The sequence below is a fragment of the Xenopus laevis genome, chromosome 9_10S (assembly GCF_017654675.1).
Source record: "Xenopus laevis strain J_2021 chromosome 9_10S, Xenopus_laevis_v10.1, whole genome shotgun sequence".
Classification (NCBI taxonomy): Eukaryota; Metazoa; Chordata; class Amphibia; order Anura; family Pipidae; genus Xenopus; species Xenopus laevis.
The window spans coordinates 26,182,814-26,200,342 of NC_054388.1; the positions used below are offsets into that span (position 1 = coordinate 26,182,814).

Here is a 17,529-nt window from a genome sequence, read left to right on the forward strand (position 1 = left end):
TAAAGTGTTAGTCACTTGGTGACTCTGGTTCAGAATTAGGAAAAAAAGGGGGCGGGGCAACAACAGCCAATCGGATTTCAGCCATGGACCTTAATGAAAAATGCCAAATTGCTGCTATTATTACGGCGTCAATGCCAAATGTCCCAAACTCAGCACAATTACTCACTGGATGACTGTGGTCAAAGTTTAGGAAAAGTGGGCGGAGCCAATAACAGCCAATCAGATTTTACCTATTGACTTCAATGTAAAAGTTTCAAATACTGCCATTCTCACAGTTTTAAAGCCAGAGGCCCCAAACTTGGTACAGACCATGACTGGGTGACTGGGGTTAAAATTCAGAGAACTGGGTGGAGCTTAAAACAGCCAATCAAATGTTACCTATTGCTAATCAATGTCAATATATAAGTTGCTGCCATTCTTTCACAGTTAATGGCAGGGACATCAAACTTGGCACAGTCGGTCACAGGGGGACTGGGATTCAAATTTTAAAAGTGGATGGAGCCAAAAACAGCCAATCAGGTTTTTTGATTGATTTTAATGGTACAATTTGATCTGCTTCAATTTTCACAGTTTTAAACCAGATTCTACCAACTTGGTGTACTCTCTATGCACCAGGGGCGACTGCCCCCAACACCTCTTGCGTTTCAAAGCCAACATCTTGTGGTTTCTTCAGAAACGACACCATCTAGTTTTTACTTACAGCTATTTCAACTTAATATTTTTAACATCCTACATTGACCCCAAAATGTAAAAACACCTACATAAGATATTTATTAAATGTTTAAAAGGATCAAAAAGACAAATTAAATATCCTTGGTTTATCCTATGAATACATCAAAAAAGAATAAAATATTATCTTTTTCTGAAAGGTAATGTTAAACTCTCAAGTTATGACCTTTCTGGAATAGTTAATAAACACATAATCTATTGCTTTGCAGTAAAGGTAATCCCTTTTTTTGAAATTTTGCATGCTCATGGATCATATTGGTTAGGTAGACTTTAGAGTAGTAGTAGTAGTTATTTTCAAGTTTATTTTGTATTACTAAATTGATACAATGTTTTTAATCATTCTGTAACAGCTATGCTCACCAGATAATTGTGAAGCTTTAATGTTACAATATGTTTTAATATGTTTTAATGCTACAATGTTTAAAATGTTGGGGTGCACATCTGAGATACACTTGTAATAGGTAGATGATATATTTGTTTGTATTATACCTAGTACTTTGATATTCTGAACTAACACTAAATGACTGTAATGTTGTATTATTTTAAGATTACAGTATGGAAAGTGGTGGGGAAGCACTTGATCGATTTAAGGAGTGGATATTGTTTTTTAATAGGGTCAATATCCAGAAAATATATTCTGGACATTGTGATTGGCTATGCTAATTTTTGGACACTATTTGGACACGAATACTGGACACTAATGTTTAATATTATTGATGGATACAAATTGGGGGTTACTCGTTAGTATGGAAGATTGACACAAATTGAATGCGTTGAGGGTGGAGTTTTTTACTGAGTGTTATAAAAGGTGTGTTTTGGTTTTTTGTAATTTCACTTGACAAAGGATCCGAAACATGTTGTGATCCGAGTAAAATTTATTGCAGCAGAGTCTGCCTACTGTGTGCTCCATCCTACACTATTTTGAATGATTACATGTTGGTCTGCTGGTGTGGCCCGATTGGAAAGAGAGCACTGTACACAGGTGGAAATGTTGGACTAAATCCATTGTATTACCATTTTTAAATACCTCCTGTTGCAATAATTACTCCCTTCCAAATTCAGCAGTAATCTGAAGTGCTGCAGTACTCCAGGGCAAATGAAAAAGTGATTTATAGGCTCATAAAGCACATGTAAAAAGTAAAATGCTCAAGAACTTTACCCTTTGTGTGTATTTTATTAGGCAATAAATAATTTTTCACTTAACTGGAGTGGTGAAGCATTTGTTTTTCCGCAAATTACATGGAGCTTCTGCAGTGGGGGCAGGAGTCTAGCAAATCTTTGGGGTTTCTACAACACTGCATGTTTGCACTAAATCTTCTGTTCTAATCCTTGAGTCAACAAATACTCATATATACACAAATTGAAAATTTCCCAAAATACATTTTTGTTAAGAAGAACATAAAATAGCATATTACCTGGGACAAAACTGCCTTGTACAACCTCCTTATATGTCCACCAACCTTCATGGATTTTTGGTGAATTTTGTTGAGCTAGAATATAAAAAAAGACACATATTGTGAATTCTGTTATATTTAAAAAGCAATTAATTGAAAGATAATCCTTCCATAGGTAGGTAATTCCTACAACTGTAAGTCCATAGAATTATTTTCTATTATGGTATTCAAGGGATCTCGCAGAAATCACCTTAGAGCACGCAATGCTCAACACCAGTTTTTTCTAAAACATAATATGCCGTCAAAAGTTACTTCTGGTTTATTTTGTTTTTCCTTCTTTAATCAGCCCCATTAATTCCATCCAGAATGCGGCATCCTTGCAACAGGATCTGCAACTGGCAATCTGGGCAGTTAATTGGCAAATGAGATTCAATGTTGATAAATGTACAAAGTCATGCACCTGGGATGTAAAAATATCCAGGCCACTTATACCCTTAATGGGACTGCACTATGCAAATCCATAATGGAAAAGAACATTGGAGTCCTTGTAGATAATAAACTTGGCTCTAGCAAGCAATGCCAGTCAGCAGCATCAAGGGCAAATAAGGTCTTAAAAGCGGCATTAATTCACATCAGGAATCTTCTTCCACTGTATAGAGAACTGGTAAGGCCCCATCTAGAATATGCTGTAGAGTTTTGGTCTCCAGTGCTCAAACAGGACTTTAGGACACATTATTGAATTAGTGAGGGTACAGAGAAGGACAACTAAGCTGGTAAAGGGTATGGAAAATCTTAGCTATGAGGAAAGACTGGCCAAATTGGGGTTGTTCACACTGGAGAAGAGGTGATATGATAACTATGTATAAATATATATGGGGATCATATAATAATCTCTTTATTTACCAGTAGATCTTTTACAGCTGACGCAAGGTCACCCATTTCGATTACATAGTTACATAGTAAAATTGGGTTGATAAAAGACAAAGTCCATCAAGTTCAACCCCTCCAAATGAAAACCCAGCATCTATACACACACACCCCTCCCTACTTTCACATAAATTATATATACCCATACCTATACTAACTATAGAGCTTAGTATCAGAATAGCATTTGATATTATGTCTGTCCAAAAAGTTATCCAAGCCATTCTTAAATGCATTAACTGAATCAGCCATCACAACATCACCCGGCAGTGCATTACACAACCTCACTGTCCTGACTGTGAAGAACCCCCTACATTGCTTCAAATGAAAGTTATTTTCTTCTAGTCTAAAGGGGTGGCCTCTGGTACGGTGATCCTCTTTATGAGTAAAAACGTCCCCTGCTATTTGTCTATAATGTCCTCTAATGTACTTGTAAAGTATAATCATGTTCCCTTTGCAAGCGCCTTTTTTCCAGAGAAAACAACCACAACCTTGACAGTCTACCCTCATAATTTAAGTCTTCCATCCCTCTAACCAATTTAGTTGCACATCTCTGTACTCCCTCCAGCTCATTTATATCCCTCTTAAGGACTGGAGTCCAAAACTGCACTGCATACTCCAGATGAGACCTCACCAGGGGCCTACAAAGATGCATAATTATGTTTTCATCCCTTGAGTTAATGCCCTTTTTTATGCAAGACAAAACTTTATTTGCTTTAGTAGCCACCGAATGACGCTGCGCAGAATTAGACAACTTGTTATCTACAAAACCCCCTATATCCTTCTCATTTAAGGAAACTCCAAACACACTGCCATTTAGTGTATAACTTGCATTTATATTATTTTTGCCAAAGTGCATAACCTTGCATTTATCAACATTGAACCTCATTTTCCAGTTTGCTGCCCAGTTTACCAACTTAAACAAAACACTCTGCAAATTGGCAGCATCCTGCATGGAACCTATAGTTCTGCACAATTTAGTATCTGCAAAAATAGAAACAGTACTTTCAATGCCCACCTCCAGGTCATTAATAAACAAGTTGAAAAGCAAGGGACCTAGTACAGAGCCCTGTGGTACTCCACTAACAACACTGGTCCAATTAGAAAATGTTCCATTTACCACCGCTCTTTGTAGTCTATCTTTTAGGAAGTTGTCTATCCAGGTACATGGTAAATATAATGTTCCAGGCCAACATTCCTTAATTTAACCAGTAACCTTTTGTGTTGCACTATATGAAATGCTTTAGCAAAGTCTAGTAAATCACATCCACTGCCATCCCAGAATTGAGGTCCCTGCTTAACTTCTCATAAAAAGAAATTAAGTTAGTCAGGCAAGATCTATTACGCATAACACCATGCTGGCACAAACGCATAGTATTATGATTTGCTATAAAGTCCAGTATCTTATCCTTTATTAACCCTTTCGAAAAGCTTTCCTACCATGGACGTCAGACTAACTGGCCTATAGTTTTGAGGCTGAGAACGGGATCCTTTTTTGAATAGAGGCATCACATTAGCAATTCGCTAGTCTCTCTGCACTATGCCAGACCTCAATGAATCCTGAAAAATTAAGTAAAGAGGTTTGGCAATCACAGAGCTAAGCTCACTAAGTCCCCTGGGATGAATACCATCTGGCCCCGGACATTTATTAATTTTAACATGTTCTAGTCTCTTTTGAATTTTCTCATGTGTGAACCATGCATCATTAGTTGTATTACTGGAATTGGGACTATTAAGAAGGAAACCTTCATTAACTGGTTCCTCGTTTGTGTAGACAGACGAAAAATATGAGTTTAGAATCTGTGCTTTTATTTTGTTTTCATCAACCAGCTGACCCCCCTCTGATACTAAAGGTCCCACCCCTTCCTGCTTCATTTTTTTACGATTAACATATTTTAAAAATAATTTTCGATTTTTTTTACTGCCTGCTTGCTTCTTTGCATGATTTATTGGCTTCTTTGTACCTTATAAATGACTTTTCTTACCCACCTCAACACCAACACTTCTATTGAACCATTGATTGGAAGAAAGGAGGTTCCGATTAAATATTTGGAAGGGGTTTTTTACAGTGAGAGCTGTGAAGATGTGGAATTCTCTCACTGAATAAGTAGTACAGGCTAATACATTAGATAGATATAAAAAGGGGTTGGATGGCTTGTTAGCAAGTGAGGGAATACAGGGTTATGAAAGATAGCTCATAGTACATGTTGATCCATGTCGGGTCCAAATCCGATTGCCATTTTGGAGTCAGGAAGGAATTATTTCCGCTTCTGAGGCAAGTTGGAGAGGCTTCAAATGTTTTTTTTGCAAATGTTTTTCCTTTTTCAACCTAACTTATTATGTTACTATGTATTTTCCTCTCTATATTTATTCACTATGGTGTAGGAGTGTTTTTCTTGACCTGTGAATCAGGAACTGAGTAAACCAGCAATGTTTATTACACCCTTACATTCTCACTTGACATAAAATGTAAAACGCAAAGTTCAGTTTGCCTTGTCCACCAAAGCTCACTTCAATATAAAAGGTGACCAATATATTTAAAAAAAAGTGTAGCAGCTGGGTTCACAGTGGAAGTTGTGCGGGATTCACTAGTAATGCATAGGCATCCTTTTTATTAGTGCTCCAACATGGCTAACCATGCACAGTAAAACAAACAAAAATTGGATATTTGCTGTCACCATGAGAGCCCCGAAGCATACAGTCTGATAGCATATAGTACCAAAGAATAAATTATATGTAAGGTAGCTCACTTTAAGTTTTTATTAGTGCAAAATAATCACAGCAACCAGCATCAAAAACATTGTCTCGGCTGTGGGGTTATCGTATAATGCTCTAATCCATTTTAAAACTTTCGGGCCCAGACCAATGTAACGCAAACATGCAAACATATATGACCAATTTACATGGTCAAAGGCCTTCTCTGCATCCGTCGATAATAACATAAGCGGTAAATTATGGCTTTTGGACCAGTGTATGACATTTATTAATCTGTTAGTATCTGCCTTCTCTATTTGGTATGAAGCCAACCTGTTCCTGGTCTATTATTTTGTGTAGGATGGTTTTTAGTCTATGTAGTAATTTATCTTGAAAGATTTTATAGTATAAGATAGTTTAAGGTAGTAAAGGTAGTAAAACTGTGTTTTGCCTGTTGGTGTATCTTTAAGAGCTAATTCTAATTCACCTAAAGTAATATCAGTGTCCATAAAATCTGTATCTATGGTTGATATCTGTTTTATTTAAGCAGATTGTAAAAATTAGTGTAGGAGCATTTCATATTCGGGTTTATCATCTATGGAATTGTATGCCAATTGATATAGGTCTTTATAGTCTGATTCAAATGTCTCTGTTATGAGATCTGGTGTGTGTACTATGGCTCAATTTTTCCTTTTAATGAAAGGAATGAAATTCCTGCTTTGGTTATGTTTCAAGACTCTAGCGAGTAGGTGGACGCATTTATCTCCATGTTTATATAATATATGTCTGTATACCATAATGGCTTTTTGGGTAAAGAAATTAAAATGTGAGGAAATGGCTTTTCTGGTTTCTGTTAATTCCGCGAGTACCTTGTTGCAGTGTGTTGTCTTATGATTTCATTCTAACTGCTGGATTTAATTTATTAAATCCATTCTATATGACTATGAAGATTTTCATTCATCTAGGTCATGGTATATCTAATATAGGTATAGGTAAAATCTTGTAACTCTTCAAAGAGGTCAACACCTCTGTGAATTTCTTCAGATGTCACCTCTTTGAAGAGTTACAATGTGTCATTGTGATTGGATTAGTGGAAGAGTTTATATGGCGAGAACTTCCCACACCAGTCAGTTGAACTCAAGAAGTTGCTCGGATGAGTAGTGAAACGTCTTCATTGATTGATCAGGTGTCCACTGATGACACATTTATGTGCCTCCCAACAGGTCAATGAGGACACATCTGGAGTTGCGTTTTCTGCAAAATAGTTTGTTATTTGGGGTTTTAAATCATCCTTTAGTAGAGACTCATTAAGACACGAAATGTACTTTTTGTGTGAAGGAAGGGGTGTCTGAAGTGTCAGGGCGATCATGGAATGGTCCGACCATGTTCGAGTTAGAATTTGGGTATTTAGTACTTCCTGTAGGAAAGTATGTGATATTAATAGGTAGTCTACCCTTATATAGGCGTCATGCCTATGCAAATAGAACGTGTAATCTCTCTCATCGGGATATAGTATAGGCCATGGGTCAGTCAATTGTGAAATAATTGTTTACAGGTTAATAATTGTTTTAGGGAAATACTAGATTTACCAGAAGAGCAGTCAAGTTTAGGGTCCAGCAGGATGAGGTCTCCACCTGCTACTAAGGTCCCTTCTGTGAAAAGTCTTAGGGCTTCAATAATTCGAGTAAGTTCTTGCGCTTGATCTGTATTGGGAAGATAGATATTTGCAAAAGTGTATGTGCGTCCCATATAAACACCCTTCAGAAAAAGGAATCGTCCCAATGTATCACTCATTCTATCTGTTACCATAAATCCAAAATTATGTGAAAAGACAATTGATACCCCCTTGTTTTGGAGGGTTGGGGCTTGCTTGTGAATACTTTTGGGTAATGTTTGTTGTTGCATTTAGGTACTATTCCCTCTTTAAAGTGTTTTTTTTGCACATAGGCTACATTAGCTTTCTGTCAGCTGAAAGAATTCATTTTTGGGGAGAATTTAAGCCATTTGCATTGATACTAACAATCTTGAAGGTGTCTCATTTATCCCTAGGTTTTGTTAATGTGGAAGGCATATAGTAATTCTTGGGAGAAAATTTGAGAGAGAAGAAGTAGGTGTAGTAATGGGGAGAGAAAGGAAAGAAGTTTTGGATGAAGTAACGTCACCACAAGATGTAGGCACAAGGCACTACCCTCGCAGGAGATGGATTGATGTGAGAGAAATGGGGGGGGGGGGGGTAGCTGGTGGGCCTTAAGTTTTGTGAAATCGTATGGGGGCCCCTGCTCCCCAGCATCCCTGCACCACCTTCAAAACTTATCTTTAGGGGAAATATATGTCATAAAAGCTGAATATATTAGATAAAACAGTAAACAGTTTTAACTGGTATCTAGTGCAGTTGTATACCTAAAGGGATCCCCAACCTTTAGAACCCGTGAGCAACATTCAGAAGTTAAAGGAGATGGGGAGCAACACTAGCATGAAAAATGTTCTTGGCGTGCCAAATACAGGCTGTGATTGGCCATTTAGTAGCCCCTATGTGGATTGTCAACCTACATTGAGGCTCTGTTTGGCAGTACACCTGGTTGTAATGCAGCCAAAACTTGCCTCCAAGCCTGGAATTAAAAATAAGCACCTGCTTTGAGGCCACTGGGAGCAACATCCAAGGGGTTGGAGAGCAACATGTTGCTCACGAGCTACTAGTTGGGGATCCCTGCCTTACAGTATAGCTTGTGAGCACAATGCTTAAACACATCACCATTTGTCTATGACATGTTTAACAATGTCAGTACATTGCAATATCCATAAATTCTCTTTGGTGGTTTCTATACCAATTAGTGCCTTGTCTATAACAGGGTATAGATTGCCAAATAGTGAGAAACCTAAGATAGAGTATACAGTATATTATAAATGTCAATGTCTATTTTCAAAACTGAACCAAACTCTATTAACTGGAGATTAAATATGACTTGGTTCATCCAAAAACATCTGCTCATGTATTGCTGGATTTAACTTTGAGTCATTGTCTGGACACCATTTTATGTAGAAAGACAAATGGAAGCACTCTCACCTGCACGAGTGATTCAGCAAGCCTGTGTGCTTACATGCAACACGCCCCCGGTCCAGGCCAATATCATATTAACACATTACAGAAGTTGCGGAGCATTTCGGCAGCTGAATTCATAAAATCTTCATTTATTGAATATGATTAAAAGCATATATATCATAGCTGTGACATATACCCCACGCTTGAAGCGTTTCGTGGCGTCTCGCCACTTTCTCAGAAGCATAAGGTATGCAAACCCCCTACACCAATTAGTAAAGCACCATAAGCCCCACAAGCCACACCCCATAAAAACATTAACCCCATTGGGGATTTATACAACTGATAAGTTGTTACAAATAAATAACATTGTTCATTATACAATCATATTTTGGCATTCAATGGAGTTTATCCACATAATTGTGGAACATCACAAATTGTTACTATATACAGTATATAGATATATATATATATATATCTATATATCCTATTCGAGGTATTTGTTATTAGTTTTGATAAAATCTAAGTTCTACAATGTTGCAAGTTTAAGCTGTCAGACATATTAGTGTTTAGGGGTTTATTGCAATAATATTGTGCAATGTGTATTATGTAATGCAATGTTGTACTTGAGCCAAGCACTCTCCTCACTTTGTGTTTTGGTGGTATATAAACTTTTAGAAATATGTGCTGCCAAATTTTTACCTCTCCTAAATACAAAGGAAGGTGTATCTTCCAAAATCCTACCTAAAATTGCGTCCTGAAGGACTTTGAATTCGATAGACATCTCGGTTATATGTTGTGCAAAAACGAACACTGGATTGTCCCTGGGCCTTACTTACTCTCGATCCTTTGCATCGCTCAGGTTTTTAACTTCTAAAAGTTTTCCACGGTCAGCTCTAACTGCCCTCTCATATGCTGTTCTTATATCTTCTAACCTATATCCTCATTTGACAAACGTATCCCACAACAGCATGGCCTGTTCGTTAAAGGCATCCCAGGAAGAACATATGCGACGTAGCCGTAAAAATTGTCCCACTGTGATACCATTCAAACACGAAGCCGGATGGGAACTTTGTGTGTGTAGCAATGTGTTGCGGGTAATAGGCTTACGGAAGATTTTGGCTGAAGTATTTGTTACAAAAATATGAATTTAACTCTTGTTGTCAATCTGGGGTCATAGCTGTTATCCGATGGAGCTATAGCTTGTTGTTCTAGGCCTGTATCTACAAAGAGGTCACCCAGGTAGACGTACCCGCTCCAATCTTGTCCACTTTTGGTAGGCCCAAGCCGAGAATGAAGGGAGTTAAATCTGCTGGTTCCCCCCGGTTTTCCCACCTCTGTGTGCTGCACCACATTCCGTAGCATGAGCCATTGAAGCACTGTAGTATATGCTAGGTCTTGGTATATTTCAATAGTGTCATCCTCTAGCCTCACCGCTTTAATTTCCCTGACCTTGCGGAGTATGGCTTCTTTAGTTGAGAAATTATGGAAAGCACAGAAAACATCTCTCGCCTTGTTTCCACTTACTCTATGTAGTCTGTCACTTTGTATTTCTGAACCTTTGTCCTGTCCCAACAGTTGATTAAAGGTCAGTTAAAATTGTCGCAACTCTGCATTAGCCACATCTTCCGTCACTCCGCATATGCGAAGGTTACAGCGACAGCTTCTGTTTTTCACGTCTTCTAAACCACCACAAATTGAATATATGTTTTGCTTGTGTGGTAAGTCTAGCAGCATTTGTATTAACTGATTGTGTGAGGCTTATGTGCCTGCTTTATATCTGCCAGGAGTCTCGATATATCCTCTTTCTGTGGAAGAGAGGAAATGAAGCCCATTAGGTCAGCAGTATTTAATGTGGTGGTAAAAGTTTGTGGTTCTTCTAGTTGTTTGGGCAGTTCTGTGCGGAAGGCCTCATTATCCGCCATTTTGGCGCTCTCCTCTGGAGTTGGTGACAGAGGGTTTTGGCAAAGAACTAGCCGATCTCCTTATCTTTTCTCAGTGCAGTGCTCTTCTGAGATGCAGTAGGCACATATGTCTTTTGATTTTTCCCCCTATTGTCTCAAATGTTAGGGAATATAGGCCAAATGGCGAGAGAAGCAGGAGCCCAGCCAAAACACCTCCGACTCAGGCAACCATCAAGCCACACCCCCAACTTTTCAGGTATTGTTAGATAACCCCTTTTGACATTTTGAAGATCCTGATCCGCGCTGAGTTTCATTCAGTAGTCCAAAGATTTCATGGTTTTGGGTGTCGAATGCGGAAAAGTCACAGGTTTTGGGCGTCAAATCCAAAAAAGACAGCGTTTTTGCAACAAATCCAAAAGTACGATTCAGATTTTGATTTGGCCGGAGTTGTTTTCAGAAAATAGTGATTTTGAATTTTGATAAATAACGCCCTTAAAGTTAACTCAAAGATGAACAATAAAATAATCAATTTTTATTCTTTAACTTACAATTTAATTGTCGTCATGGTTGCTACTTTTCCTTTGAGCAACAAATATATTTTATTATAGTGTAGTATATTATCTCCCTGTTTCTATTCTTTATGTAAAAAGGTACCTGAAGATAGTTTTTTTCTGTCTTAATCTCCCTTTGCATTAAAACACACACACACACACACACACACTGAAATCAGTAAGTTAAGTAAAAAGCTTTCCACATGATTTAATACTTACAAATAACGCTAATCTGGGCTATCCAGACCACAGATAGTTAAAGTGTCCAGCTATTGGTATGAGCATGGGTTACATTGGACTTACATAACAGGATCAGGGCCTTCGCTAAATGGAAGCTGTCCCTTTAAGGTGTAGTGCAACTACAACACACAGGCTACTGTACATAAAATCGATTGATTGAAAGCCAGTAAGTTTCTTTAATGCAAACAAAAGGTGGATTTATTGTACAAAGCAAAATGCAAGTGACCACAGGTTACTCACGCAGGAGATGAAGTAATAGCATATCACAGTGGTGAGTGGATAGCGGAGGTTGATGCAGCAAAATGAAGACTGTCACTCCCATAAGGTATAGTAGTCAAGAGTACATCAATTCCCAGGCAGTACACCTTTAAGTGGTCCGGATCCCCTCCAGTGGAATGGTTAGGGAGAAGAAGTCTAGCCTAACACCCTATCCACTGTGGTCCCTTCACTAAAGGCATACAGGGAACCCTTGTGGAAAGCTACTCCCTGCTACTTGATCCTTGATGGAGCACACAACTGTTTATGCTATATAATACTGTCTATCTCACTCTCCTAGAAAGTCTATGAAAAGATCTTCACTCGTTCACAGGGTTTCCTGGTCCCCAACTCAGTCTCTAAAGGTACCGAGCCCTTTAGGACGGTGGCTTTACTGGGCCTTGGTGATCCCAGGCTCAATGGGAAAACCTAGCTGCAAGAATACCAGGAGCCAAAGAGGAAGATCCACCCCTTTCCAAACATTATATGGAAGTGTGGCAGGAAGTGGTCATTACACCCTTTGGTGAATATCTACTGGTTATGTAAATATGACTAGGAATTAGATACATAGGCTTTTTTGCCTAGTAACTAAAATAAAGGAGAGGTAGGGATTTAAAGCTATAGGAGCATAGCTAATCATATAGGTCCCTCCACAAACATGTATGATTAAAATAAATATTAAAAAGTAAAAACCAAGGTGACGGGGGAGGAAATGAGACTACAAGTATGGGACCTGTTATCCAGAATGCTGGGGACCTGGGGTTTTCCGTAAAACAGATATTCCGTTGTTCGGATCTTCATACATTTGACGACTAGAAAATCATGTAAACAATAAATAAACCCAGTAGACTGGTTTTGCTTCCAGTAAGGATTAATTATATCTTAGTTTGGATCAAGTACAAAGTACTGTTTTATTATTACAGAGAAAAAGGAAATCCTTTTTAAAAATTAGGATTATTTGGATAAAATCGAGGCTGGAGACAGTCTGTAATTTGGAGCTTTCTTAACAATGGGTTTCCAGATAAGTGATCCCATACCTGTATAAGTAATCAAAAATGTAGTATATTAGTCTGCCCTTAGGGTAACTCCAGTTGTGCTCCCAGAGGCAATACACACAACATCAAACTCTTGGTAGAATGAAAACACAACAAAGAGCCACATAGCAATTTACATACAGCAACAGAAGGACTTTCTTTGATATAGCAGGCCTGAGTTTTTTCTAAGCTAAATATAGCTCAGTTGAATATTATTTCCAGCAGAAACTTCTAGCATTCCTCATGAAAATGTTTTTTTTTTTATTTTAATGGCCCTATTAAAAGCCTTTGTTAGGCACTAAATCAGCTTGGACAAAGCATAAATGTGTTATTTTTTGCTCAGTCCTGTGGGGTTCTGGATAGTTTTGCTGGAATTAATATTATTGGATTATTAGAGCACAGACAGTTGTGTCAGGGTGCACATTTTTTAAAGTATACTGTGCATCTAAGATAACTAAGTTGTGTGGCAGTGAGAATCACATTGTTCCGTTCATTTTCAATGAGGCTAAAAAGATTGACTGTTTTAACAAACTGGGAAAACAAATGAATAAAGTTTTTGTAGACAATTTTCCTTGACTTCTATTTCCAGTGTTTACTAGTGATGGGCAAATTTCTCCCATTTTGCTTCGCCAAAACGTGAAAAAATCCAGAAAATCTAAAATTGACACCCACCCAATTTTGGATTCGCATCTGAAAAGTCGCACGATCGTCCAAAAATTTTTGACGTAGATTAATTTTCGTGGGAGATTCGCAAATTTATTTGCTGGTGGCGGAACCCAGAAGTTCACCGTGAATTTGTGCCAGGAGAATTTATTCGCCCATCACTAGTGTTTACTTGCTGAGTTTTTTTGGTGAATTTTCTATCATTTTTTTCTTTAATAAATATACTATTCAAAGTCCTAAATAATATTCTTGAGTATATATAAATTGGCATAGGGTGAGAGGCAACTGGAAAAGAAGTTGTATAGACCATTCAACTTGCTATATACAGGGTTGTGTTAGGAGAGGGAGGAACTAAGAAAACAAAGAAAAAGACTTTAGAAGGATCCATCTCAAATCCCTCATGAGAGATAATGTAACCCAGGAAGGGAATCGTAGGCATCTTGAAGATGCACTTCTCCAGCTTGGCAAAAAAGAAATTTTCTCTCAGGCGGGATAGAAAAAATGTTGTCCAAATACACGACTACAGATTGTCCCAGCCAATCTCTGAAGATATAATTTACAAATTCTTGAGAGAGCAGGGGCGTTGCAGAGGCTGAAGGGCATACCAGGTACTCATAATGCCCATCTCTGGTTTTGAATGCTGTCTTCTATTTATCGCCCTCTCAGATGTGAATGAGGTTACAAGCGCCTTGAAGATCCAACTTAGTGAAGATCTTAGCCCCTCTGAGTGAATTGAGCTCAGAGGGTATAGTTTTTTAAGCGTGATTTTATTTAGGCCCCTGTAACCTATACATGGATGAAATCTGCCATCCTTCTTCTCCACAAAGAAGAACCCAGGCCTTGCAGGAGAAGATGAAGGTCTAATGAATCCTCACTACATTTTGAATGTATTCCTTCATTGCAGAAGTCTCTGAAGACGACAAGGGGTAGGTCCGACCTCTGGGGGGCATGGTACTGGGGTGAAGTTTGATGGGGCAATCGTAAGAGCGATGAGGAGGAAGAGTCTCTGCAGACTTCTTGCAGAAGGCATCTGCAAAGTCCTTGTACACTGCGGGCAAAGACTGAAGGTCCGCTGCAGCAATGGACACCTGGTGAATGGACTTAGCAGGTAAACAGTTCTCCAATGAGATATCTGGTTGGCAGACCAGTCAATAGAAGGATTATGCAGATGGAGCCAGAGTAGACCCAACACTACAGGAGCTGAGCAACAGTCTATTAAAAGAAAAGACAGTTTCTCTCAATGTAGGGATCCAACCATCACTGTAAGTTCTCCAGTTGTCTCTGAGATTATCTTTGAAGTTAGCGATTGATCATCAATTGCCAAAACCCTCAGGAGATTAGATAGAGGGAATAGGGGACTTCTCAGGAACTTGGCAAAGGCTACATCCATGAAATTTCCTGCAGCCCCGGAATCAAGAAAAGCAGATACATTGATAGTCCAGGTAGCCGAATCTGTAATGGCAAAAGAAATCGATGAGAGTTCTTTTGGGGTGCAGGCTCGATGCCACCCAGGTAAAATTCCCCAGTTCTACCTGAGCTTGGAGGTCCTCCCAATTTCAGGGGACAATGATTTGCAAAATGGGCTTTTCTGGCACAATATAGGCATAGACCAGCCCAACGTCTCCGGAGCTTTTCTTGTCCAGAGAGACGCATCCGACCAATCTGCATAGGTTCCTCCGAGGGAGTGACAAGAGGAGGAGTAAAAGGATTAGTAAGGAGGGGTCTCGGAAAGAGTGGTGCTAGAACAGGGAGGAATCTTTTGCTCCACTCCTTATTGGACTGGTGCTCCCTGAGACGGGTGTCTACTTGATGGCGAGAGCAATCAGGTCTTCCAATAGTTCAGGATGATCCCTGGAGACTAAGTTGTCTTTGAGTCTAGTTGACAAGCTTTGATAGAACACCACTGCATAAGCTTCGTTGTTCCAGTTAGTTTCAGCCATCAAAGTTCTGAAATCAATGTCGTACTCACTGGCACTGTGGTTCCCTTGCTGGATCTGTAGAAGACGGGAAGAGGTGTTAGAAACAAGACCAGGGGCGTCAAAAAGAGTACGGAAGACTTGGAGGAAGGCTTTAGCATTGAAGGTCAGAGGGGAATTCTCCTCCCAAAGTGGTGTTGCCCATTCTAGTGATTTTCCCTCCAAATGGACAAATACAAGAGTCCTCTGCACTCAACCCATTATCAATATATTTAAGACAGACATTTTGTGCATACCGCTACTGAAAAATGCCTTACCCTTTAAACAAAACAGGGATTGTTTGTCCATATATTGCAATATATTTAAGCTGGCCAACTACGTCAAAGTCATCCCATATCTTGGCAGTCCTATGCTCAATTTTCATCTGATTCATTAAGAACTCTATTGTTTAATTATACATTTTACAAAGGGACTAAGTAGCGGTATGCACAAAATGTCTGTCTTAAATATATTGATAATGGGTTGAGTGCAGAGGACTCTTGTATTTGTCTATATGTATTTTGTGGTCACAGCCTCATTGCATCCCCGCCTAATGGTTTTAAAAATTAGTGGTGAGCACAACTTTCCCTTGTTTGTTTCCTCCAAATGGGACATACCCCACCTTGGCTCGTTCTCTGGAGTACTGTGAGGGTTGAAACTCAAACTGGATCAGACACTGAGTAATGAAACCTCTGCAGGCTTGAGGATCCCATTATAGTGGGGCGGTGGAGGAATGCACGGCGCATCTGGCCTATGAGGCCACAGAAGGAGGACCAAATGCAACGTGAGGATTTCCTGCTACCAAAGAGGTGGATAGCATCTGAGAAAGGAGAGTATCAAGGACTTGCCCAATGCGGACCTGCTGCGCTTCATAAGCTTCCATGCGGGACGCCAATCCCCAGAGAGCTCTTCCGACATCAGGCGTTGCTCCCTCAGTGGAGTCCATGGCCTGATTATACTGTCAGGGGCCTATCAGGTCCCAGCAGACAGTCCAGACCAAGGAGGATGCTTAGGGATTAAAATCCAAGTTCGTAGTATCCAAAGGGGTCAGGCGTAAGCGTAGTCAAGTTCAGGCAAGAGTTCAAATAGGCAGGCAGCAAGAATCATAATCAGGGTCTAGCAGAGGGTCAGAAATCCAGGAAACAGTAATTTAGGAAACTAGGAAACCCAGGAACACGATTCAGTCATCGGGACCGACACATTGGTGTGTATCTGTTAAAGCTGAAGCAGCCATAATGGCTCTAATGAGATAATCTTCTTGACAGACTCAAGAAAAGACAACCATGTAGAGTAGAAGCAGGCACTCAATAAACTGTCCTCCAACAGGTGTGTAAAAGAAAAGTGTACTTATTTATGTACAAATAAAGGTAGCCTTATGCATTTCGTGTTATTTCAACACAACAACAAAGGCACACAAACAAGCACAAACAGCCTGAAACTACAGTGAAAACTGAAGGCAAAAAACATGTTCTAGTTGTTAAAGGGACCATCTATCATTGACTCCTACATGATTTCAGCTAGGTTTTAGCTGTAGAATTTTAAGATTTTTCTCCTCTAAAAATTTGGATTTTTTCCCCTTTAAAACTCGACTAAAAAAATTTGAGGCTTCATAATTAGGCCCCTAAGTGTTGAGAAGCTACCTTTATTTGTACATAAACATCTACATCTGAATGCCTGCTTCTACTCTACATGGTTGTTTCCTCTCAACTAGCTGAAGGCCCAGGGCAGAGCAACTGAGCCCCGTATTGACTCTGGTGGGTTACTGATTTTGACCCATTATTCCAGGCATATTTGCTCCATGCTGTTGAAGCTTGCACCCCTCAATATTCAAGCCACAAATCCTCAGCTTAGCTTAGATCAAGGCTTTTTTGTTCCTGTTCCAGTCCAGCTTTACTGTGGCGTTGTGTAATTTTTCTGCTGAAAGATTCTTTTTCAAATGATTTTTAACCAGACTGAACAAGGTCTCCTGCAGTATTCTGTCTATATCTTCTCTTTTAACAAGATGCCTAATTTCTGCTAATGAAAAACAGCCCCATATCATGGTGCTATCAGCAACAGGTATAGTGGTTGGAAAGGATTTGCACCACCAATTTGCTTTGGATATTTGTCATGAAGCTCTTAGAATAAGGAGCCCATACTAACAATCCAA

At 39.2% G+C, this 17,529-nt stretch overlaps 1 protein-coding gene across 7 annotated transcripts in view; it reads right to left on the reverse strand.

The window, feature by feature from the left end:
- Positions 1-17,529, reverse strand: part of ca10.L (carbonic anhydrase X L homeolog) — a 267,865-nt gene that overhangs the window by 209,913 nt on the left and 40,423 nt on the right. For all 7 annotated transcript variants that reach the window (XR_005964730.1, XR_005964731.1, XR_005964729.1 and 4 more), the window contains exon 2: positions 2,145-2,219. Coding sequence is in view for 2 of the 7 variants with exons in the window: in XM_041578891.1 (XP_041434825.1) it covers positions 2,145-2,219 (75 nt within the window). In the remaining 5 variants the exon portion in view is untranslated. The remainder of the gene's footprint in view (positions 1-2,144; positions 2,220-17,529) is intronic.